This window comes from Thunnus thynnus, chromosome 16 (assembly GCF_963924715.1).
Source record: "Thunnus thynnus chromosome 16, fThuThy2.1, whole genome shotgun sequence".
Classification (NCBI taxonomy): domain Eukaryota; kingdom Metazoa; phylum Chordata; class Actinopteri; order Scombriformes; family Scombridae; genus Thunnus; species Thunnus thynnus.
Genome location: NC_089532.1, coordinates 13,862,953 through 13,881,996, shown reverse-complemented (window position 1 = coordinate 13,881,996; position 19,044 = coordinate 13,862,953). Strand labels below are relative to the sequence as shown.

General features: G+C 40.5%; 1 protein-coding gene across 5 annotated transcripts in view; it reads right to left on the bottom strand.

Moving 5' to 3' along the window:
- Positions 1-19,044, bottom strand: part of pacrg (PARK2 co-regulated) — a 147,049-nt gene that overhangs the window by 70,118 nt on the left and 57,887 nt on the right. For all 5 annotated transcript variants that reach the window (XM_067614467.1, XM_067614468.1, XM_067614471.1 and 2 more), the window contains one exon: positions 914-1,085. In XM_067614467.1, coding sequence (XP_067470568.1) covers positions 914-1,085 — 172 coding nt within the window. The remainder of the gene's footprint in view (positions 1-913; positions 1,086-19,044) is intronic.

Sequence of the window (19,044 nt, the reverse complement as noted above, 5' to 3'; positions counted from 1 at the left end):
ATTATTCAAAATATATGTTAATACATTTTAGACATAGACTTAGACGCATAATAATATTGATTTAATTATTTAATTTTATAATGTTAATGCTTTTTCATTCAACTTTGGAACCACAGATCTTTGATGTGAAAAACATATGTATTCTATACCAACTATATTATATTAAAACTGATGCTAACTGGTGCTTTCAACCTGTACGTGTTATTAGCTTCTGATTTATTTAAGGCAAAAGATAATCACACTATCAGAAACCAGGAATTTCTTTAGATTCAGGATATATGTAATGTCTAAGATCAGCAAACAGGAATGAACATGTAATGATGCTGATATCGAAACAGTTAATAATGAAACAGTGACATGCAAAAATATTTATTAAGGCTGCAATTAAACTGACTTAAGAAGATTACTTGACTGTCAGTCACTCATTAAAAATAAATAATATTTACTAAACTAATGGAAATGAATAAAAGATAATAGGGCCAATTTGTTGCTTAAGTTAATTGGATAGTTGCTGTATTTTAATCATCTATAATTGCTGTGATAATGGCCCTGTGTGATTATACAACATATTTTTGTACTGAAATATAATATCACTTATTTTAATTCTCAAATTCTTCTTTGCTTTCTCTTTCTTTTCACTTGGTAGTTTTATAGCCATATTCTTCACAGTCTTTTGTAGCTTAATGGAAAAACGTTTTAACAATAATCTTATTTAAAAATGACACTATAACAGCATTTGTAAGGTTTTTTTTTTCATCTTGAGATCAAGCACACATTTTCCCATCAGTGGCAGAGCTGAGGGGTAACATACTGTGAAGGTAAAATGCCATCAACATGCACAGGGTCACTTGGGACAGGAGCCATGTGGTGTGTGATTGGCAAATCGTGAGTGTAGACTCCCTCCAAGACTTACTCTTGATGGGGATGATGAGCTGGGGAATGACAGGCTGGATCTTGGGGCCTCCGTGCTCCAGCATGTCATGGACTCCCTGGCGGGCGAAGAACTCGTACGGATGAACGGTCTCACATAAGCCATCAAAGAACAAAGGCAGGTAGTGGTGGTAGTCCAGTTTATCAATCTCCACCTGAGGAGAGAAATTTGAATTCACATTATGGGCATGATTAGATGCCTCTTTAATCCACAGAGGCCGAAAAAAGAGAGATGTGGTGGTTTCTGTCCTTCGCTCAAGGGCAGTGGCGCCGGAATGAGTTTTAAAGTGGGGGGACATCCAGCTTTGGATGATGTAAAAGGCTAGTGAACTTTTTTCATGTCAACTTCCTTTCAATTGCAGCCTAGCCTACTGTTTTTGTACAACTAAAATATGGTAAGAAATGCATTCCCTCTTCTCATCAGAGTACTTCCAGATCAAAATGGTAGCAGCTTTTATTTCTTAGCACAGTAGTCTGCCAACGAGCGGCTAAAAGGTTCACCTCAAAAGGAGCGTCTCGGCTCCTTTTTCACTCTGAGAACTGTTACACTCTAACCAATCAGCCCACCAACTAGTCAGTATGTTTTTTTAACAAGGTTTGAAAGAGAATCAAAATTCATGCCCTATTCAGAGGCTTTACATTCAATATGCCTACTAACATACAGTACAAATAGAGGTTTAGTCCCCTAGGTTTATTTTCCAAAGTATTGAGTGTGCCTATCACTCCCAAAGCAAAAGCTATTTAACACTTTGTTCACGTCCAAGTCATCAGGTCCAATATAATAGACTAGGCTTACCGTAATACCTGGCTTAGATATTACCACTTTATTACCATAACACCTGAAAGGGGGGGGACACAAAGTCTCATTGCCCCCCTATTCTGGCGCCAGTGTTCAAGGGCATTTGCTGGAACTGTTGATGGAGACACTGGCCAACTGCAGGGATGAACTTTTTTGTTTTCTGGACAGTTTCTCTCCTCAAACAATACATCACCTTAAGGCTCAGTCAGATTCACAGCTTTACCTGCACACAGTGAGAGGTATAGCCGGTGTGTTTTTTCAAGGAAATCAGTTATTGCCACAAAGTTCTCTCTCATTGTTTGCCCTTTCTTTTTGTTTGTCCTTGGCACAATATATAGGGCTAAAGCTCCTCTTGCAGCCATTTATAACCCTTATAGTAAATACATACATTCACATACTCTCTCTCTCTCTCTCTCTCTCTCTCTCTCTCTCTCACACACACACACACACACACATAATTGCGGGGACAGCTGTTCAGGAGATCATGACACAGCGGCATGTGGCATCCTGTGGGCTGACATGTTAACACCTGTTTACACCATTTACAGGACAGACAGAAAGGCGCACGCACACACACACACACACACACACACACACACACACACACACACACACACACACACACACACACAATCGGGCGGTAGATGAAGACATTTGTCCAGCTACAGGCCACAGGCAGGCTTTGATGTTGTTTGGCTGAGTGTGTTGGTACTGTGTGACACATTAAAGTGAAGTCTTTCATGTGTGTGAAGCCATCAGAGGGCAGCCACTCAGGCACACTGAACTGGAACGAACAGCTGACCCAGAGGAGGCTGTCCTTGAGCCTAGTCTGTGTTTGTGTGTGTGTGTATGTTTGTGTGTGTTCAGAACATCATATAAAATCTTAGATGTGGCTCATTTATTATCTGTGTGTACTGGATGTAGTTACTGAGTGTGTATTTGTAACAGGGGTATCAGCTCTAGCACTGCGTCCCAGTGGCACTATTGTTGAGCGAGAGGTTAGAGGTTGAAGGGGTGATTCTCTTTTTCATGTCATGAAAGGTAATCCCTTGGGTGCAGAGGCAAATAGCCCCCAGCAGCTGGCGGTCCTTGAGGACAGCTGAGGCCATGAGGAGACACTCTCTTGTCCACAGACACACAGACACCCAGACTTACATATATATATATATATATATATATATATATATATATATATATATATATATATATATATATGTATATATATGCACTGTGCTGGGTCATGCTGGTCTGTGCTGAAATGTCACCCAGGCAGTGACGCTCTGCGCTTTCAAGTCCACAGCCCTCGCCCAGACGCCGGTCAGAGCTGAGACTTCAAAGCAGGGCAGACCCAACCTTCCCCCCACCTCCCTCCATCCCCCCTCTGCTGCCAATCCTCCCCGACACTCGTCTCCCCCCAGGGTAAACACAGAGACAGAGAATGAGAGAAAAAAGATGGAGAGATGGCAAGATGGCGACAGAGACAGAGAGCTCACACTTTTAGTGCAGAGAGACAAGGCTGATTGCTTTGAGGCAATTTGCCGGCCAACCTTGACCTTTCCCTGCACTTGGTCAAGATCATCATTGTGAGTCAGGCGGGCTGGAGACGAGAACAAAAGCAAACATGAGCCCACAGAGAAAGGGAGGTGAACGAATGGAGGGATGTAGAGGCTGAGGAGAGGCGAGATGACACCACAGTAAAGCTTTGCTTGTGAGCCAGTGGCAGTCACTGACACACAGGGACACGTCACGCCATAAGCTGTTTTTTGAATTTCTTTGGATGCTGAAACAATACTGAAACACAATCCCACAACATCTAAACCAATAGATTTTGACTTGTAAGAGCAGTTTAATATTCTTAAATGTTCATACCTTTAAACAGCAGGATTGCAATCATGTAAATACTTCACTTTGGGAAAAGTATGAAAATGTTGCCCTTTTAGTACTAAAAGTCAAAAAGTTAAGCATATTAAGAAGAATTAAAACTTGGAATAAAAGACAGATATTAAGCTAAAATTGTTAAGGCGTTAAAAGGAAAGGAACAATTCCACAAGACATAGTTTAATTTTATGATGAAATGTTTTGGTTGTCTTCTTTTGGTAGTCTATGTGTTTATGTATTGCATCTCTCTGTGTGTGTATGCATTATGTTATCACTGGCTGTCTATGTTTTTTTTCTTTGTCAGGCAAATGTAGAGAGGTTTAAATAGCTTTTTAATAACTAAAGTAAGTATTTTTACTTTTCATTTGGTTGTGTGATGTGCTGATGTGATACATGACACCTACCATGAACCTGAGATGTTGTGGGAATATTTACCTGGGAGCATTAATGTGGTGTTGTTGTACAGACGCCTCTGATGTCTGTGATACTCTTAATCAAAATCACATAAACAAGCACTTAGGGACTGGCTGGAGATTCCAGTTAGCACTGAAGGAGTGGGGACAATCAGCAAACACTCACACTCTTACATATCGTACACACACATACACACACACACACACACACACACACACTTTCCCGGAGAATCTTAATCAGCGGCTGCGCTGAGCGGTAACTCTTGCATCCGTTATCGATTGTCCGCCCAGGTTTGTTTGTCTTTGGGTGCCTGTGGGAATCCCCCCCGGAGTCCGGGGAGTCAATGAGAGTGGAGCACAGAAAGACTATCAGGCAAGTAGCAGCAATTAGCCCTGGGACACAGACCTGCATGTCTCCTCTGGTCAGCATTGCAACAGCAGACACACAGCAACAGAAGCAGACTAGACTTGAAGCTAGTCTGAGCAGAGAGTCTCTGCTCATTAAACAACAGTATCAGAGGCCCCTGACAGGCACAAGAGGCCAGGAGGAATGAAAACAGCAGGTTGCCACTCTAAATATACAACGGCTGGACGTGATTGTGTATGTGGGCATGTGGTGAATACATGTGTGGGTGGATGGATGTGTGAGTATATGAGCGCTTACATATGACTCCATGTATAGACTGTGTGCGCTCAGATGCGATAAGCTATGGGGCTACTTTGCCAGGGTGGTGTGAGTCACTTATGTTACAAAGCTAAGGGCGAAATCAGGGGTTTTACAGCAGGATAGGATCCAATGTGAAAAAGACAGTGAGAATAAAAAATAGAAAAAGACTACATGTGCATGTGTGTTTGTGTGTGTTTCTGCTCCTGAGGTAATTGCTATACAACTTAGAGAATGATAAAAAGAAGTATGTTCAAAAAAGTGAAGCTAATCCTGATTTGCCAATCATCTCCTCTGACTTTCAGCCAATTTCAGCTGCTGACAAAAGCTAAATATTTATGGTATGTATGTCAATTAGATCATTCAAGAAACACACATAATAATTTAACAGTCAAATGATGATGCTATAAATGATTTGACCTGGATTCAGCTCTCTGTTACAGGTTTCTGTATTTAGATGAGTTGGCAGATGAGCTACTGTCAGTTAATTCAGCTTTGAGAGGAGAGCAGGCTTCCTATTGCTGCCACTCACACTATGAGTCATTCACACTCTAGCCAAAAAAGCATCCATTTGTTCTACTGAGAATGTATTATAACAGGCCAAACTGGAATGCAGCAGTCACATACCCTTGATAGCACGTACACAAGATATTTACACCGAGGAAAGAGATATGCTTTGAAAGGGCCATGCATTACTGAGATTCAGAAGGCACACATGAATCAACAAGCACTAGAAATAACAATACATACTACAACAGAATTCCCATCAGTCATCAGTGTTATCTTGAGAAGGTATGTGAGTTTTTGAAACCCCATCTGCGGTCAGTGTATTGTAGATTTGTGCACGGAAGTTCTCTCCCAGAGTGAGAATTATAAAGACTTGACACTAAAAACTGATTTTGTTAGTTTTTCTGTTGTGGAGTTTCTGTAAATGTATTGTAGGCTTCTTGCAGGAGGTGCTGCAGTTTGAGAATGTGTTCTTATCTAAATATTTTTGCTATATGATGATGCGTGGACAATTGTGCTGTTAGAATGAAGGTACTGTAAAGGAAGCACTCCATAAAGCAATTCAAAAAGTAGCAGCTCAAACTACCATGAACAGGACTTTGACTTTGTGGATAGCAACATCCCTCTTATTAATCTCTCATATGACTTGTTAGAATGAATATGCACCACCATAAAATTTATCTTTTGGATGCACAAACTGCACTGAGTCCATAAAGCTAGCCTCCAATTCCACTCTGCACAGCTGCAGACATCACAATTTGGCCTCTGTCACAACTTGCCCAGAGAATCGACCACGTTGACAAATAATGATATGAAGTCAGTGAAGTCAAACATGCAAATAGGACAGACAGCCACACAGGCCAGTTATCCAATTCCAGATCTTCCAGCTGCAAGAGGAGTTGTTTTTTGTTATGATTGCACAGCAGCCGTTTTTTGTAGAGGACAACCAGGACAGTGCAAAGGGCTACTGTAATGATTTTAAGGACTGATATGTGAAGGAAAACTTCCATATTTTCTGTGGGGTTTGTGGTGTTGGCCACACTCTCAACAAATGACTGCTATAGTGGCGTGCCTCACTGTAGCGTGTTGCTAACTTTGGCTCTTTAATAATCACTACAGCCTTTTCTACTGTACATTCAACGTTTTTTTCTTCTGGAAGACATTAACACAATGAGTCATCTCCTCATAAACAATTTTAACATCATTGCAGGAAAATAAGCACTAGACTTTATTGTGTTATCCATGACACGCAGGCTGGCATGTAAATGGCTCTTTCTGCTGTCAAATAAACAAAGCTAAACTGAAAAGCAGCCTCTGATGTTCTACTGACATTGCATTTCTTGCAGTTTTTTTAGGGAAGCTTTTATGGCAGAACATATTTTCAGAAATTGTTGAACACACAACACACAACACATAGCCTGCTAATAATTTATTCATCCTAATTCAACTTGTTTCCAGCTGTGCCACAGGTGCACGGCACACCTCTGGCCAAAAAAAAAAAAATCCCCAAAGCAGTCACCATGCTGTGCGCACTTACACTGCCAATACGAGACAGAAAAATAAATAAATAAATAATAAGGGAAAAAAGAGACAAAGAACAGAATATTTTGACTTTCTTGGAGGTCACAATGAGAAGAGCAAGACTGGAATAGGGAAATGATAAGTGAGGGGAAGAGGAGTGAGTCACTCTCACTATCTCCCCTGACAGCTGTTTCCATCTAACAAGCATGCAAGTATGCTCAATTCAAAGCACTAGTAGTAGAGTGCATGGTGTCAATTGAAATGATACCTAACACATGCTGGATGAGACAATTTTGGGGCTTCAAAGATGGTTCAAAACCGGGACACAGAGAGTTATGAATTTTATGTGAACCTACCTCAAACACAGAGATGAAAAGAATTTTATTTAGGCAAACAGTCATGCCAGCAGTCCCAAATGGTGTGTTGAGGATTGAAAGCATGAGGGTGTTATTAAAGTAACAAACATTAGCCACAGTAATTGAAACAGTGACCCTGTAAGACAGTGTTCCTGTTGAGATTGTGCTTCAGTTAACATCATTGTTAGAGATGAGGAAAAACCCTGTTAGATGTTCCTGTTAGGAAGTACACATAGCAGCGCAAAAAACATCATTTTCTCAATAAAGTCTTTATTTCACAGTGGAAGAAAACACTGTTCCAGGATGTATAATAAAAGTCAGAATGTCACTTGAATGTTTAGCAACAAATATTAAAGAGTTCTGGCTTTGCTGCAGGCTTTTTTATGCAGACAAGTAGTCTATTTACCCAAACTGTCATCATCAAAATCACTAAGTTTGTGTTTCCGCAGTTTCCTTGTTTACATAAGGAACAAAGAAGACATTCAGTTTGTTCTCGTGCTCCCACTGAGAACCCATCACAATTATTTTTCTGTAAACAAGAAAGCAAGTAAAACCAATTAATTTCCCACCCGCATTTTCAAATTTGCCAGGACAATGTTGGCAATATCTGGCAATAACTGGGTTTGTTTACTTTCTTCTAGTAAATCATGCAGTTTTAATTGCGCACAGAATGAACTGTATAACTGTGTTTTACACAGCGCAGTGTGCTCAAGGTGACACAGCACAACTGGAGTCCTAAGAAGGTCTGGACGGCTGCAGTGATTGAAAAAAGGGTAAACGGAGTGATGGAGGGCCGAGCAGACTGATGAAGGAGTGGAGACGCAAAGGGATGTAATGTTAGAAGAAGCTGAGATGGATGAGGAAGAGAATATCTGGAATAGAGGAGGCTCTTCCATAGAGGCGGAGGAGGTTGCTCTTCCTCTATTTTTGAGAGGCGATAGGGAGACCAGAATATAAAAATGAATAATCGGTTGAAATAAATCTTTACCAAATCTAAGCATCATTTATAAAATATATTTTTCTCTCTTCTTTGGAAAATATCCATTATTGAAATTCTGATTAAAATGCTTCAACAGTGATACCTGCAGGGCAGGCAAGAGGAGAGAGGGCATTGTGTGTGTGTGTGTGTGAAGCTGTGAGAGGAGAGCAGAGGAAGACGGGCCCCCTGCTGTCCTCCTCTTATATTAATTTAATGTACTTCATTTGTTTCTCATACTAATCTGTTATTGGCCAAAACACATAAAATGATGCTCCAATGGAAGACGTCCTCCCTAACCAATCAATAACCAGAATGCAATATTGACATTGCGTTAATAATATATATAATATATTTTATATTAATAATTTCCTCTACCACTGTATTGTACGTGAGTGTGAAAAAGTGGCGGTAAAGCAATACATAGATTCATATTTCATACAGTAGTATATTAGAAAAGAAATTATAGCATGCAAATTATGAACTACTTCTCAACAAATCACTAAAAATGACATTTTATTTAGGCCTTTTCAACAGAGTCCAAATTTCCTTTTTTCAGATTTACATTTCTACGCTTGTTGTAGCAGCCTGCAGAACCACAGTGGCTTGCGGTGGCCCAACATACTGCTGCTCTGAGGTGAATTCCTCTCATCAACAATAGAAAGTTAACAACATAATTTAAATGAAACAGTCGGGAGAATGTTTGTCATTCTTGCTAATGATATCAGACTGGTTTACCAGCAGCGACAAAGTTCTGTTAACAAACAAACAAGATGATCTACAGCCATAAATGCAGTGGGACGTTATGACATGGTTACTTCATCTTTATGAAAGAAAGAAGACATCAGATAACACAGTCAGATACACCATCTCTCTCACTGTCTCTTTGGTCTCTAATTTCTTCTCTGATGGTTAAATGTCTCTCTGTGGCTGTTGTGTGAATTTATCTCATTAACAAGAATGCAGCAAAGAGATCATACAATGTGTTGTAAGTAGTTTTCCTGGACACTGAAGCTGTTGAAGAGTTACAGCAAGCTGTCTGGACTCACATAGAGAAAGCCTGATTCAGTTGGAAATTATCCAGTTTTTAATTGAGTGGTTGTTCAGTCACCTATGTGATTTGTGAATGAGTGTGCAGGAGGTCTGGCTGCTTGCTTGTGAGAATTTCTTCAGTCATTGTTTGTTTTTAAGCTGAGATGTATATTGAGTAATAAGCTTAAAGTAACTATAATTAAGATTTTTAAATACTAAAAGTAACTAGAATAACAACAGTGTTAACACTGTCAGCTTTGTAGGCTATTTTTGTATGTCTTGCATATAGATAACAGTGTGTAAGTCATGTATTTGATACATGCATTAATACCATAGACTGTAAAAAACATATGGACGTAGCCACCGTGATGTCACCCATTGGTTTCTGAAGAGCAGTTTTGAAGTTCAAAGTGGGTGGCTCCGGTCATCGCCATCTTGGTAGTGACTGATTCCGCCTAACTCCTGGCTAATCCAAAATGGGCAGAGATGGAGCAAAGGCGGGCCAAATGAAGCCTGGTTGCTGAAACAAGCCACCTAGCTGCTAGCGACCCAGCGGCTAGCTACCCACTGTGCAGTTGTCATGAAAGGGGAAATTAGCTACAGAGACCAAAACCATTTTTTGTACCAGGCTGTAAACATGTTTATTTCTGCTGTAAGGTTGGGCATTTTAACATGGAGGTCTATGGGGATTGACTCACTTTTGGAGCCAGCCTCAAGTGGCCATTCGAGGAACTGCGGTTTTTGGCACTTCCCCATTGAGTTCATTTTTCCAGAGGTTGCCTCTTGATTAATACTTTTTGATGTGAACCTACACTTTTAGAACTGTTAATGTTTTTAATGTCCAATCTTTCTAGTATTCAGCACTGATCTGTACCTGTATCAGGTTATAAGCTTTGAGGTACTTTCTATGTTTCAGTATACTGAGAAAATACATAGGAAACACATGTAAATCATGTGACATGTTTGTTTTTGATGAGAATATAAATCTGTTGTCACAATAGAACAATAACTATAAATTTGAAGTTGACTTTGCTTAACTTTGTCGGAAAATGACACATCTGAACCGCTCCAGGGCTAAAATGAGCACTTCTTTGTTTAGCTTCAATTTGTATAAATGTCTTTAAAGGAGCAGCATTTTCGCCACTCAGGGGCTTTTGTTTTTGAAAGCAAATTGTTTTATTGGCATCTGATTTCATCAGGTAAGGGACAATGATATAAGTATGACATGGTTTGTTGTAATCTTCCATGTTACATTCTGTTTGAATATGGGTTGCTATAATTCAACAGGTTATGCTATAATTATGTTAGTGCCTCTTTCTAACTTTGAGCCCCTGCCCCTCTAAAGGTCTCTGCATGGCCCTGCATTCAAACATAAAACCATAACACAAGTAGAACATAAAAAAGTAGAGATAAGAAGCCAACTAGTGTAAAATAATATGACGCAGTGGGTTGGTTTTCCTCCCGTCCTCCCTAATTTTTGGAGTCACCAGCCGCCACTGGTCAGGAACCTGCTCCAGTTTTAAAGGTGAAGCAGCTAAATAAAGCTCAGATTAGGACTCCGCTCACTGTGCTCACTGTGTGTGTTTGTGTGTGTGTATGTGTGTGTGTGTGTGCTCCAGCACGGGACCCTCTGCCACAGAGATGGAAGTAGGCCAGAACAGTGGAGAGAAGCAGGGGGAGGAGGGAAACGAGAGGCAATGAACATGACAGGAGTTGGAGACAAAAGGTTTTGTAGCTGGAGCTTTCCTTATCTCTTTGTAATGTGCGCATGCCTGCACATGTGTTGGTCTGTGTGCAGTTAGCACACACAGATGCTCTGACTGTGTGAGATATAGGCCTTTTAAATGACCTATCAATGGCCATAAAGTCACAGCTCGCCAGCTAGTGGTGTGATCGCGGCTGTGACTTGTCTATTCTGGAGCTACAGCCTCTGCTCTTAGCTTCCAGTGATTACAGCTCAGCAGCCGAGCTTGAAAACACACAGGCAGAGTGTAATCAAGTCAGAGAGAGGGAGGTGTAATCAGCATTTCCCCTCCAATCAGCCCCAAAATCACTGTCTCTAATCTGCAGCCAGCCATTGATGGGTTTGATTGATAGGATGGATTTGTTATCTGGCTGTGGGGGTCTACAGGGAGCAGAACAACAAGCAAGAGCAAGAGACACAGTCAGCTTATCAGCTATCGCTACATTTGTTACCGCTTCCCTCGTTGAGCGAGCTGAGCTTTTCCTCACAGGCTACAACTGCAGCTCTCCTCTCATTTATCATACAGAAGAATTAAATGTGGACACTTCAAAGTACTTCCACACACAAGGGTCCCCGGGGGCATGTGTTTTCTCCCTGTTTAAAATGGAAAGGGCCAATCCATCACTGGTTGTTTGTGACGGAAACAGAAACCACAGTGAGTATTTGTGTGCGTATGTTTGTGTGTGTGTGTGTATCTGAAGCATGCATGTGTCTATGCCTGCATTAATTACTCGCATATATATATGTGTGTGTGCGTATGTGTGTGTGTGTGTGTGATTTGTACATGTCAGATGCACAGGGAAGATAAGAGGGCAGAATAATGCTTTTTCAGCAAGCAAATACCATGACTGTGGCATCTACTGCCTGCACGCTTTTGATAAATCTCGCTCCCTCTGCCTCACACTGTACTGAAAAATCCTCACAAATGTTCAAACAAATACGCTCATTTTCAATGAGCATGTGATGAATGAGCGCTATTGATTTTGTGTATGAAGCCAAGACAATAGAGACCAAGACAAATGTTAGGTCTGTTTAAGATAACAAGGCAGCTTTACACACATTCTCTGCATGTTTGAAGAAACAGGATCGACACAATAAAGAGGATAAAAGACGGGATTTAAGTTAACAAATACAGATACGATTAGATTGCAAATTTGTGGCCATTAACATGTAACACTATTCAACTGTTTATTTGAATGTCACCTCTCTCTCTGTTTTCCCAAGTTGATTATCTCTATTCTTACACAGATAATGGTGCACAGAATTTACTAAAACCAAAAATATCTTTGTTAAAAAAATTCTCAAAATTCTTTAAATATATTGGATTGATAAGGTGATTTATTATTGTTGAAAACTTTCCTTGAAAATTATATTGACTTCCAAATTTTTACACTCCACCCAAGCAGTGGTGTGTGTGTGTGTGTATGTGTGTGTCGGTGTGTGTGTAGGCAGAGGCTGCCTACTGCAACACACTATCTATGTATTGCATATGTATCTATGTATGAAGAGCAGTGCACAGGCAAAATATCGGCTTAAGAATATCATGTGATTCCAAATCAAATGACAACTCCACAAACTCCAACTGCTGAAGAAGATTGTGTGACACAATAGAAAGCTCCAGAACAGCTACTAAATGGACCTTGCGGTGAGTGTTTTTTTTTTAACAAACTATTTCTTACTTCAGATGCCCAAATCGAAAATTCCAATTTCGCTGAGGCGCTTTGATCAACCGGGCGGCCCACCAGAATTTCTGTTCCACACACACCGATGGGTGACAGCTCCATTACTAACTAAAAATAAATCGCAGAGGGAGCATTTCAACATTTGAAATTCAACAAGTGAGGCCGACTCTGAGCCCACATGTCAAGTGTGCTGAGCCAGTAATGCCCACCCTGAGCTGGGAAGTAGCATAGAGAATCAGCAGCATCAGTAGCAATAGGCAGTGTGCTTTCAGGGCTGAGCAGCAACAGCAGCAGCAGCAGCAGCAGCAGCAGCAGCAGAGGCAAAGAGTGTCTGTCAAGGCTCTGTCCAGCTCCTAATGGGATGTTCTTGTTGTTGCCAGCGGATAACTCTCATCCTGTGTTCTGGACTACAGATCAAAGAGCGCCTGGACTCCGCAGAGCTACCAAGGCTGCATGGATGGAGAGGACAGACACTGAGAGTGGAGTGGGAAGGGTAAGTAAAGGGTAAAACAAGAAAGCAAGCAAGCAAACAGGTAAGGCAGGAAAGTCAAAATGAAAGAAAGAAATCAAAAATAAAAATAAAGCCTAACTGACTTCTGCAGTGAGCATACACTGTGTCCCTCTGTTCACCCTCACAGGCAGATTATAGCCCATTCTTCTATTTTCTGTCTCTATTTAGGTGAGGGGAAAGGGAGTGAAGCAAAAAAAAAAAAAGGATAAAAGCCGACTATAAAAGTCAAGAGGGACTGTTTTGTTTTCTTTAAACCAAATCCAGGAAAACTGGGAGATTGATGTGGCTGTGAGCAGTGGCACAATGTGGCACAAGATGATGTCACTTCGATGTGGTTCTCTGGGAGATTTGACTCTTCCTACTTTGCGAAAGACTGTCAAGAGTAAAAAGACAAGAGGCAAAATCATATTTATTTATTTATTGGAACAGTAAAACAAAGCAGCAGAAACACAACAACAAAAGAGATGAAGCAAATTGTGCAGGTAAGATTTATGAAACCCCTAGAGGCTTATAGAAGGAATCTCACTGCAATATGCATTATAAGCAAAGACAAAAGTCATATAATCCATAAAAATAAGCAAACAAGCAGCCATAGGATCAAAAAGCAAACATAAAGCAGGCAACATAAATCAAGCAAAGACATAAAAAAATAAATCAAATAATGTAACTCTTAAACTTTTGGGGATACTCACATACTGTTGGGTCAACAAATGAAGTGGTGAACTGAGACATCCTCACTTCAGAAGCTACATAGCTGGTAGCCAATGAGCACACACGTTAGCCCTCTCCGCTAAGGGTCAGTAGTGATGTCAGAGCAAAGCTCTTTGTCAGGTGATGTGAAAAACCTTTTGAGTTATGAGTGGCAGCCAGCTGTGCAGGTAATGGTCCAGATATAAGAAAATGGCTTGGTGTGATGAATATCAAGAGCTAAAAAGCAAGGGGGAGGGGGGGGCAGCATTAGGGCACATGCAGACACAACAAAGAATAAAGCCTTATACACAGGGCTGAATACACTGTATACACACACAAACACACATGCAGAGCTCCATCATCCAGGAGAAAAATGTCTTTTCTTAGCGTCAATGATAGCATCTTCAGTCCCATGGTTCAACACTCTCACTCAAGGCCTTTGACAAAAGGACCGGATCTAAAGAAGAGGATTGTTTCAGAGAGCTGACTAATGTGCGCTACACACAGGGCCTCATGAGTGGGATGAAAGGTAGCTTTTGAAATGTCACAGAAAATGTAGTGCTTCAAGATTCTGAGCACACACAGAATTGCTACTGCTGCTGCAACATTCATGTTTCAGTATAGACTGGCCATGATCTTTTGATAATCAGACGTAAAGTAATGCAAAGTCATACTGAAAAGACAGAATTCTTTTCCAGTCTTCTAGGCTGCAATGAAAAAATAACCAGGACGGAGGTGAAGGCAACGACTACTAAAAATCAAATCACAGTTTATGCCTGTGATACAATTCAACATCTGTCGCAGTTCAAGTTGTCGGAACAAGAAAGATGACCCAAATGATACAGAGGCACAAGGTGTAGAGTTGTAGAGTTGTATTTTACTGACTGACAGTTGGTAGGGGTAACGCACCAACAAACATAGCTGCTGTATGTGCCAATGATGGCAAGGAAGGAGAATACTGCTAGCAAGCAAACATGGATGTAAACAATGTACGATTGAACCTTCCTGATGATAAAGAAAAAAATAATTTTAAACCTCAAATCAATTTTGCATGAAGAAACAACCTGCCACAAGAACAAGTTGGGGAATAGCTGTTTTTATACTTGATAGTGCAAAGACACCTCATGATTTATCCAGTGTACACTACTTGTTTTTACTACAAAAAACACAGGAATACATTTTTTGCAATGTAATGTGATTATTATTATTATTTAGGAAATGTAACCATATTTTAACGCCAATAATTTGTAATTTCTCGATTTAGAACCTGTATGAGCATTATAGACTTATTTCTCATGCTTGCAGCACATTGTGTTTGTTGCTTCTTTACGGGGGCAGAATTTCAATCAATCCTTTTACCTGTCCTGTCTGCAGCCTCAGGTGGATCAGGACTACATTCAGTTCCCTGATCACCAATGCTGGAATAATGTGTTTGGGGACCCAGAGCAAAACCTTGTTGTTGCCTCCAAGTTCCCATCAAGCACACAACACTCTACAAATAGCAGCTTCATTATATTTTGCATAGACACACAAAAACTAACTACTCCTATACTGAAATACTACCTGCCTCAGGTGCTCTGTATGGCTTGCGGTCATTTGATGAAACAACGTTATTTAGGAAAAATTTAAGTATGCACATTGTTATGTCCTGTGCAGTGTGTTCTGTGTACCTGCCCTTTGCTTCAGGGAGCTGAGACCAATCATTGCTCCCATCCAATCAGCAGCAGCTGAGCAACCTACAAAAAGGCCTCCACCTCCTCACGCCATCTCTCACTGAGCCAGAAGACTCTCCTCCATCCCTTTCCTTTGTTTGTTTATTAATAAACTGGCATTTGTTTTATCTAATTCAGTTTTCCTCGTTCACGTTACTTCCCCTTGAATCCGGTCATAACAACACGCTATAGTAAAAGTATAAAGTAAAATCATAAAGATTTCAGAACTAGATTTTGACACAGTGACCCTCAGGGACCAAAGAATTTGTAACAAAGCAGAACCAGTTGATTTTGGACTTTAGTGCTACAAATTACTAGTCAAATTTGCAATTAGAGTGGAAACCGCTTATAGTGACCACGGTTATTGTGATCGACTACTTATATGTATCAAAAAGCTCAAGTCAGAATCATTCCTATACAAATGCTGTTTAAATAATGCACTTTTAGTAATCAAGTAGTATGCTTACAGTGTTCATTTGGGTCTTTCATACATGAACACATATGAAGAAAAAAATTTAAACTACGGTAATTCTATTTTCTTTTTACCTTACTCCCATAGTACACGTATGATGTGTATTTAGCAGCTGCATCACCATTATCAGGCGTTGCAGCGCACCTCCGTAGGGTTGTCTGGAGGTGTGGGGTGCGGTTGTGGACATGTTTATTTGTAACCGCCATGAAACAACAGAACAAACAACAACAAACCACAGAAAATAACATTTTCTTCCTCTCATTCACCAGCTTTCTCGCTACCACTGCTCGCTCTCCTCATCCACTTTCTAGCTCACTCGACCACTGCTTCTCTCTCTCTCTTTCTCTCTCTCTCGTCTTTGTTAAAATGAGTCGGGAAGTCATCAGCAAAGCCTAACTTTACTTTAAACGAAGAGAAAAGCCCTAGTAATGTTTTTGTCTTCCAACATGGCTGGGTTGTACAGCATCACGGGTTGCGTTTCTCCAAAAGTTGATTCTGCCCCTGCGGCCCCCGCCCCCACAGCCTAAACACACAACGCTGCCAGCTGGTTACCTGAGGCTTGTGACACGTGCACATTGAAATCATGACAGGAAAAAGAAAAGGAAAAAGTAATTTTCTCTCAATGAAAAATGTAGTCTCCTTGAAGCTTATGAGAAACTGCCAAAAACGAGCCAGCCAGATGCAGCAGCAAAACAAGCGTTTAAACAGCTGTTCTGTATTTTGAAACAGTCAATAAAATTCAGTAAAGAGTGAAGCTGCCTGTTTCATTACTTTATATTCATGTAATAAATATACAAATGTCAATTTGTAAAAGGAAAAAAAGTGAAAAGAAAAAAAAATCAGATAGTAATCAATTTGACCCGGATGGAAGTGATCACTATAAAGGGTTTCCACTGTAATAAAAAAGCAACTGACACAAAGTAACCTGCTTTGCTAGGATGATAATCCAGCCTTACGGATCACCTTTCACATGCGCTGCAAGAGCTTCACTCTTGACTTCCACAAAGACAGAAATTTGGGTTACTGATGTGCAGCATCTTTAACATTATAAGCCTGCCCTACCTTCCCTGCGAGAAGGTAGTGCTCTCCCACGAGACATTAGGGATTCACTTTTCCTAATGGTAATGTTAGTCCAAGAAAAGTAATCAATTTTCTGCTGTTAAATTCACAAACGGGATATTTTTACCTTTAAGACAAAAGATCGGCTTTGAAAAACTGTTTTCTGAGGAAGAAAATGCATTTAACATGCCCATTAGACCTCAAGCATTCATAAAATGCGTTTTGGCAAGAAATAGTGAATGTAAACAGAACTTTTGTTAGTTTACAGGAAAACTCCACAAGGTTACAGGTGCAACAGGTGCAAAGTTACTTTTTAAGTTATGGGAAGACCAACAAGTGTGGTAAAAAACAGATGTTTCGAACCGTGATTAACACTCAGATGGGAAGGAGGTTACTGATAAATGTGTGTGATATTGAAATCACCCAACTTTCGCTAGAAAAACAGATCCCATCCAAATGTGGACTAAGACACAGTTTTGGTGCTGTCAGCCCTGGCTATCATGCTTGTTGGTAACAAAAACAAAGCTTGACATCAATGGCTCAGGTCAGTGTTTGGACTACAATTGAGTGTAACTGAATAGTTATAACAAAGTATTGCTGCAGTACTGTAAGCAAAGAGCCAGTGTTCCTAACCTGCCCGAATAATCTCGCCAACCCAGAAAGATAAAACTGAGTAACATAACTTGACCTTGCAATACAAGAAAGATCTTATATTGTTTCATGAATAATTTCTCCCCTCAATAATGTAAACAGAATAGATGCCACTTAAAATGTATCAAAAAGATTTTACACACACAATTACAGGCATACACACACAACTGCGGTTTGTAGAGATAATTTAATATTCCTATGTGCCCATATTATAATGGCAAAATGAATAAATACAGTCTGAATCCAGCAGCTTGAAAAGTGTGGAGTCACGGTAGGGGATCCATTACAGCAGGTGTTGGATGGCATTACAATGGATGGAAAGAATATACATATAGAACATATATATATATATATATATATATATATATATATGTATATACTTAGGAGGACAAAAGCCTTTCTTCCATTTAATGTTGTTTGCCTGGATGTAAGAGAAATAGCTGGTACCCAAAGATGGTGTACAGGGATTATGCTTGTTCATGCTTGTTTGTTTGCCAGAACACTCACCCACACACACACACACACACACACACACACACACACACACACACGTACACCCACAAATCTACTTCCCGTTTGGAAAAAGGAGAGAGTGAAGGGAGCAGAAACAGTGCAGTGAAGCAGATGTAATTACAAAAGGCAATACAAGCCGTGTGTCTCCAAGTCTCTCTGACCCACAAGGAGGGAGTAAGTCAGAGCTTATCAGGGTGCGACAGAATGGGAGAAATCTTCCAGCAGAGGTGGCAAGTGCTCCCTGCTCTTTTCAGATGTGACATTGGGAAGAAGATGATGGTGGTGGTGGTGGTGGTGGTGTTGTAGGTAGCAGCTGAGCTCTAAGTGGAGAGGGTAGCAAATGAGGAAATAGTCCCTTCTTCATTTCTGGTAGCAGGCAATCTAAGGTTTGCCCCAGGAAGAGAGATTTGAGGCAGATAAACAGCACTAGTCCAGTCGTCATCTCATACACTGACAGGAAGCTTAGTTAGATGATACAGTGAAGGTGACAGGTTGACCACAGATGACTGGTGGTTGCACAGCCACTATGTAAGGAATTAAATTATTATTATCATTTAGTAAAAAAGCCTATAAACTGTTGTCCTATCAATTTGTAATGCTCTACCACTCTTTATGTTCACAAGTCATGTTGGGAGATTCTGTTTTTTAGGAATTCCTGCTGAGAGATTTGACAGGTGTTGTCAGATGACAAAATGAACAGCCAAAAGATGAAGATGGGTATGTTTCTGACAGGTTTATTGCAAAAACTCTAGGTGCAAACCGTCTGGCCTTAGTGGTGTCTGCTGCTGCAAATGCACGCATGCAAACAAGCAAATGCAAAAGACGCGTACATACCGTATGCGCACGGTCAAGGACACACACACACGATTACACTGCCTCTTATGTTTTCCCTCGACAAGTGATAGAAAGAAGCTGTTCTACCTCAGGATGAAAT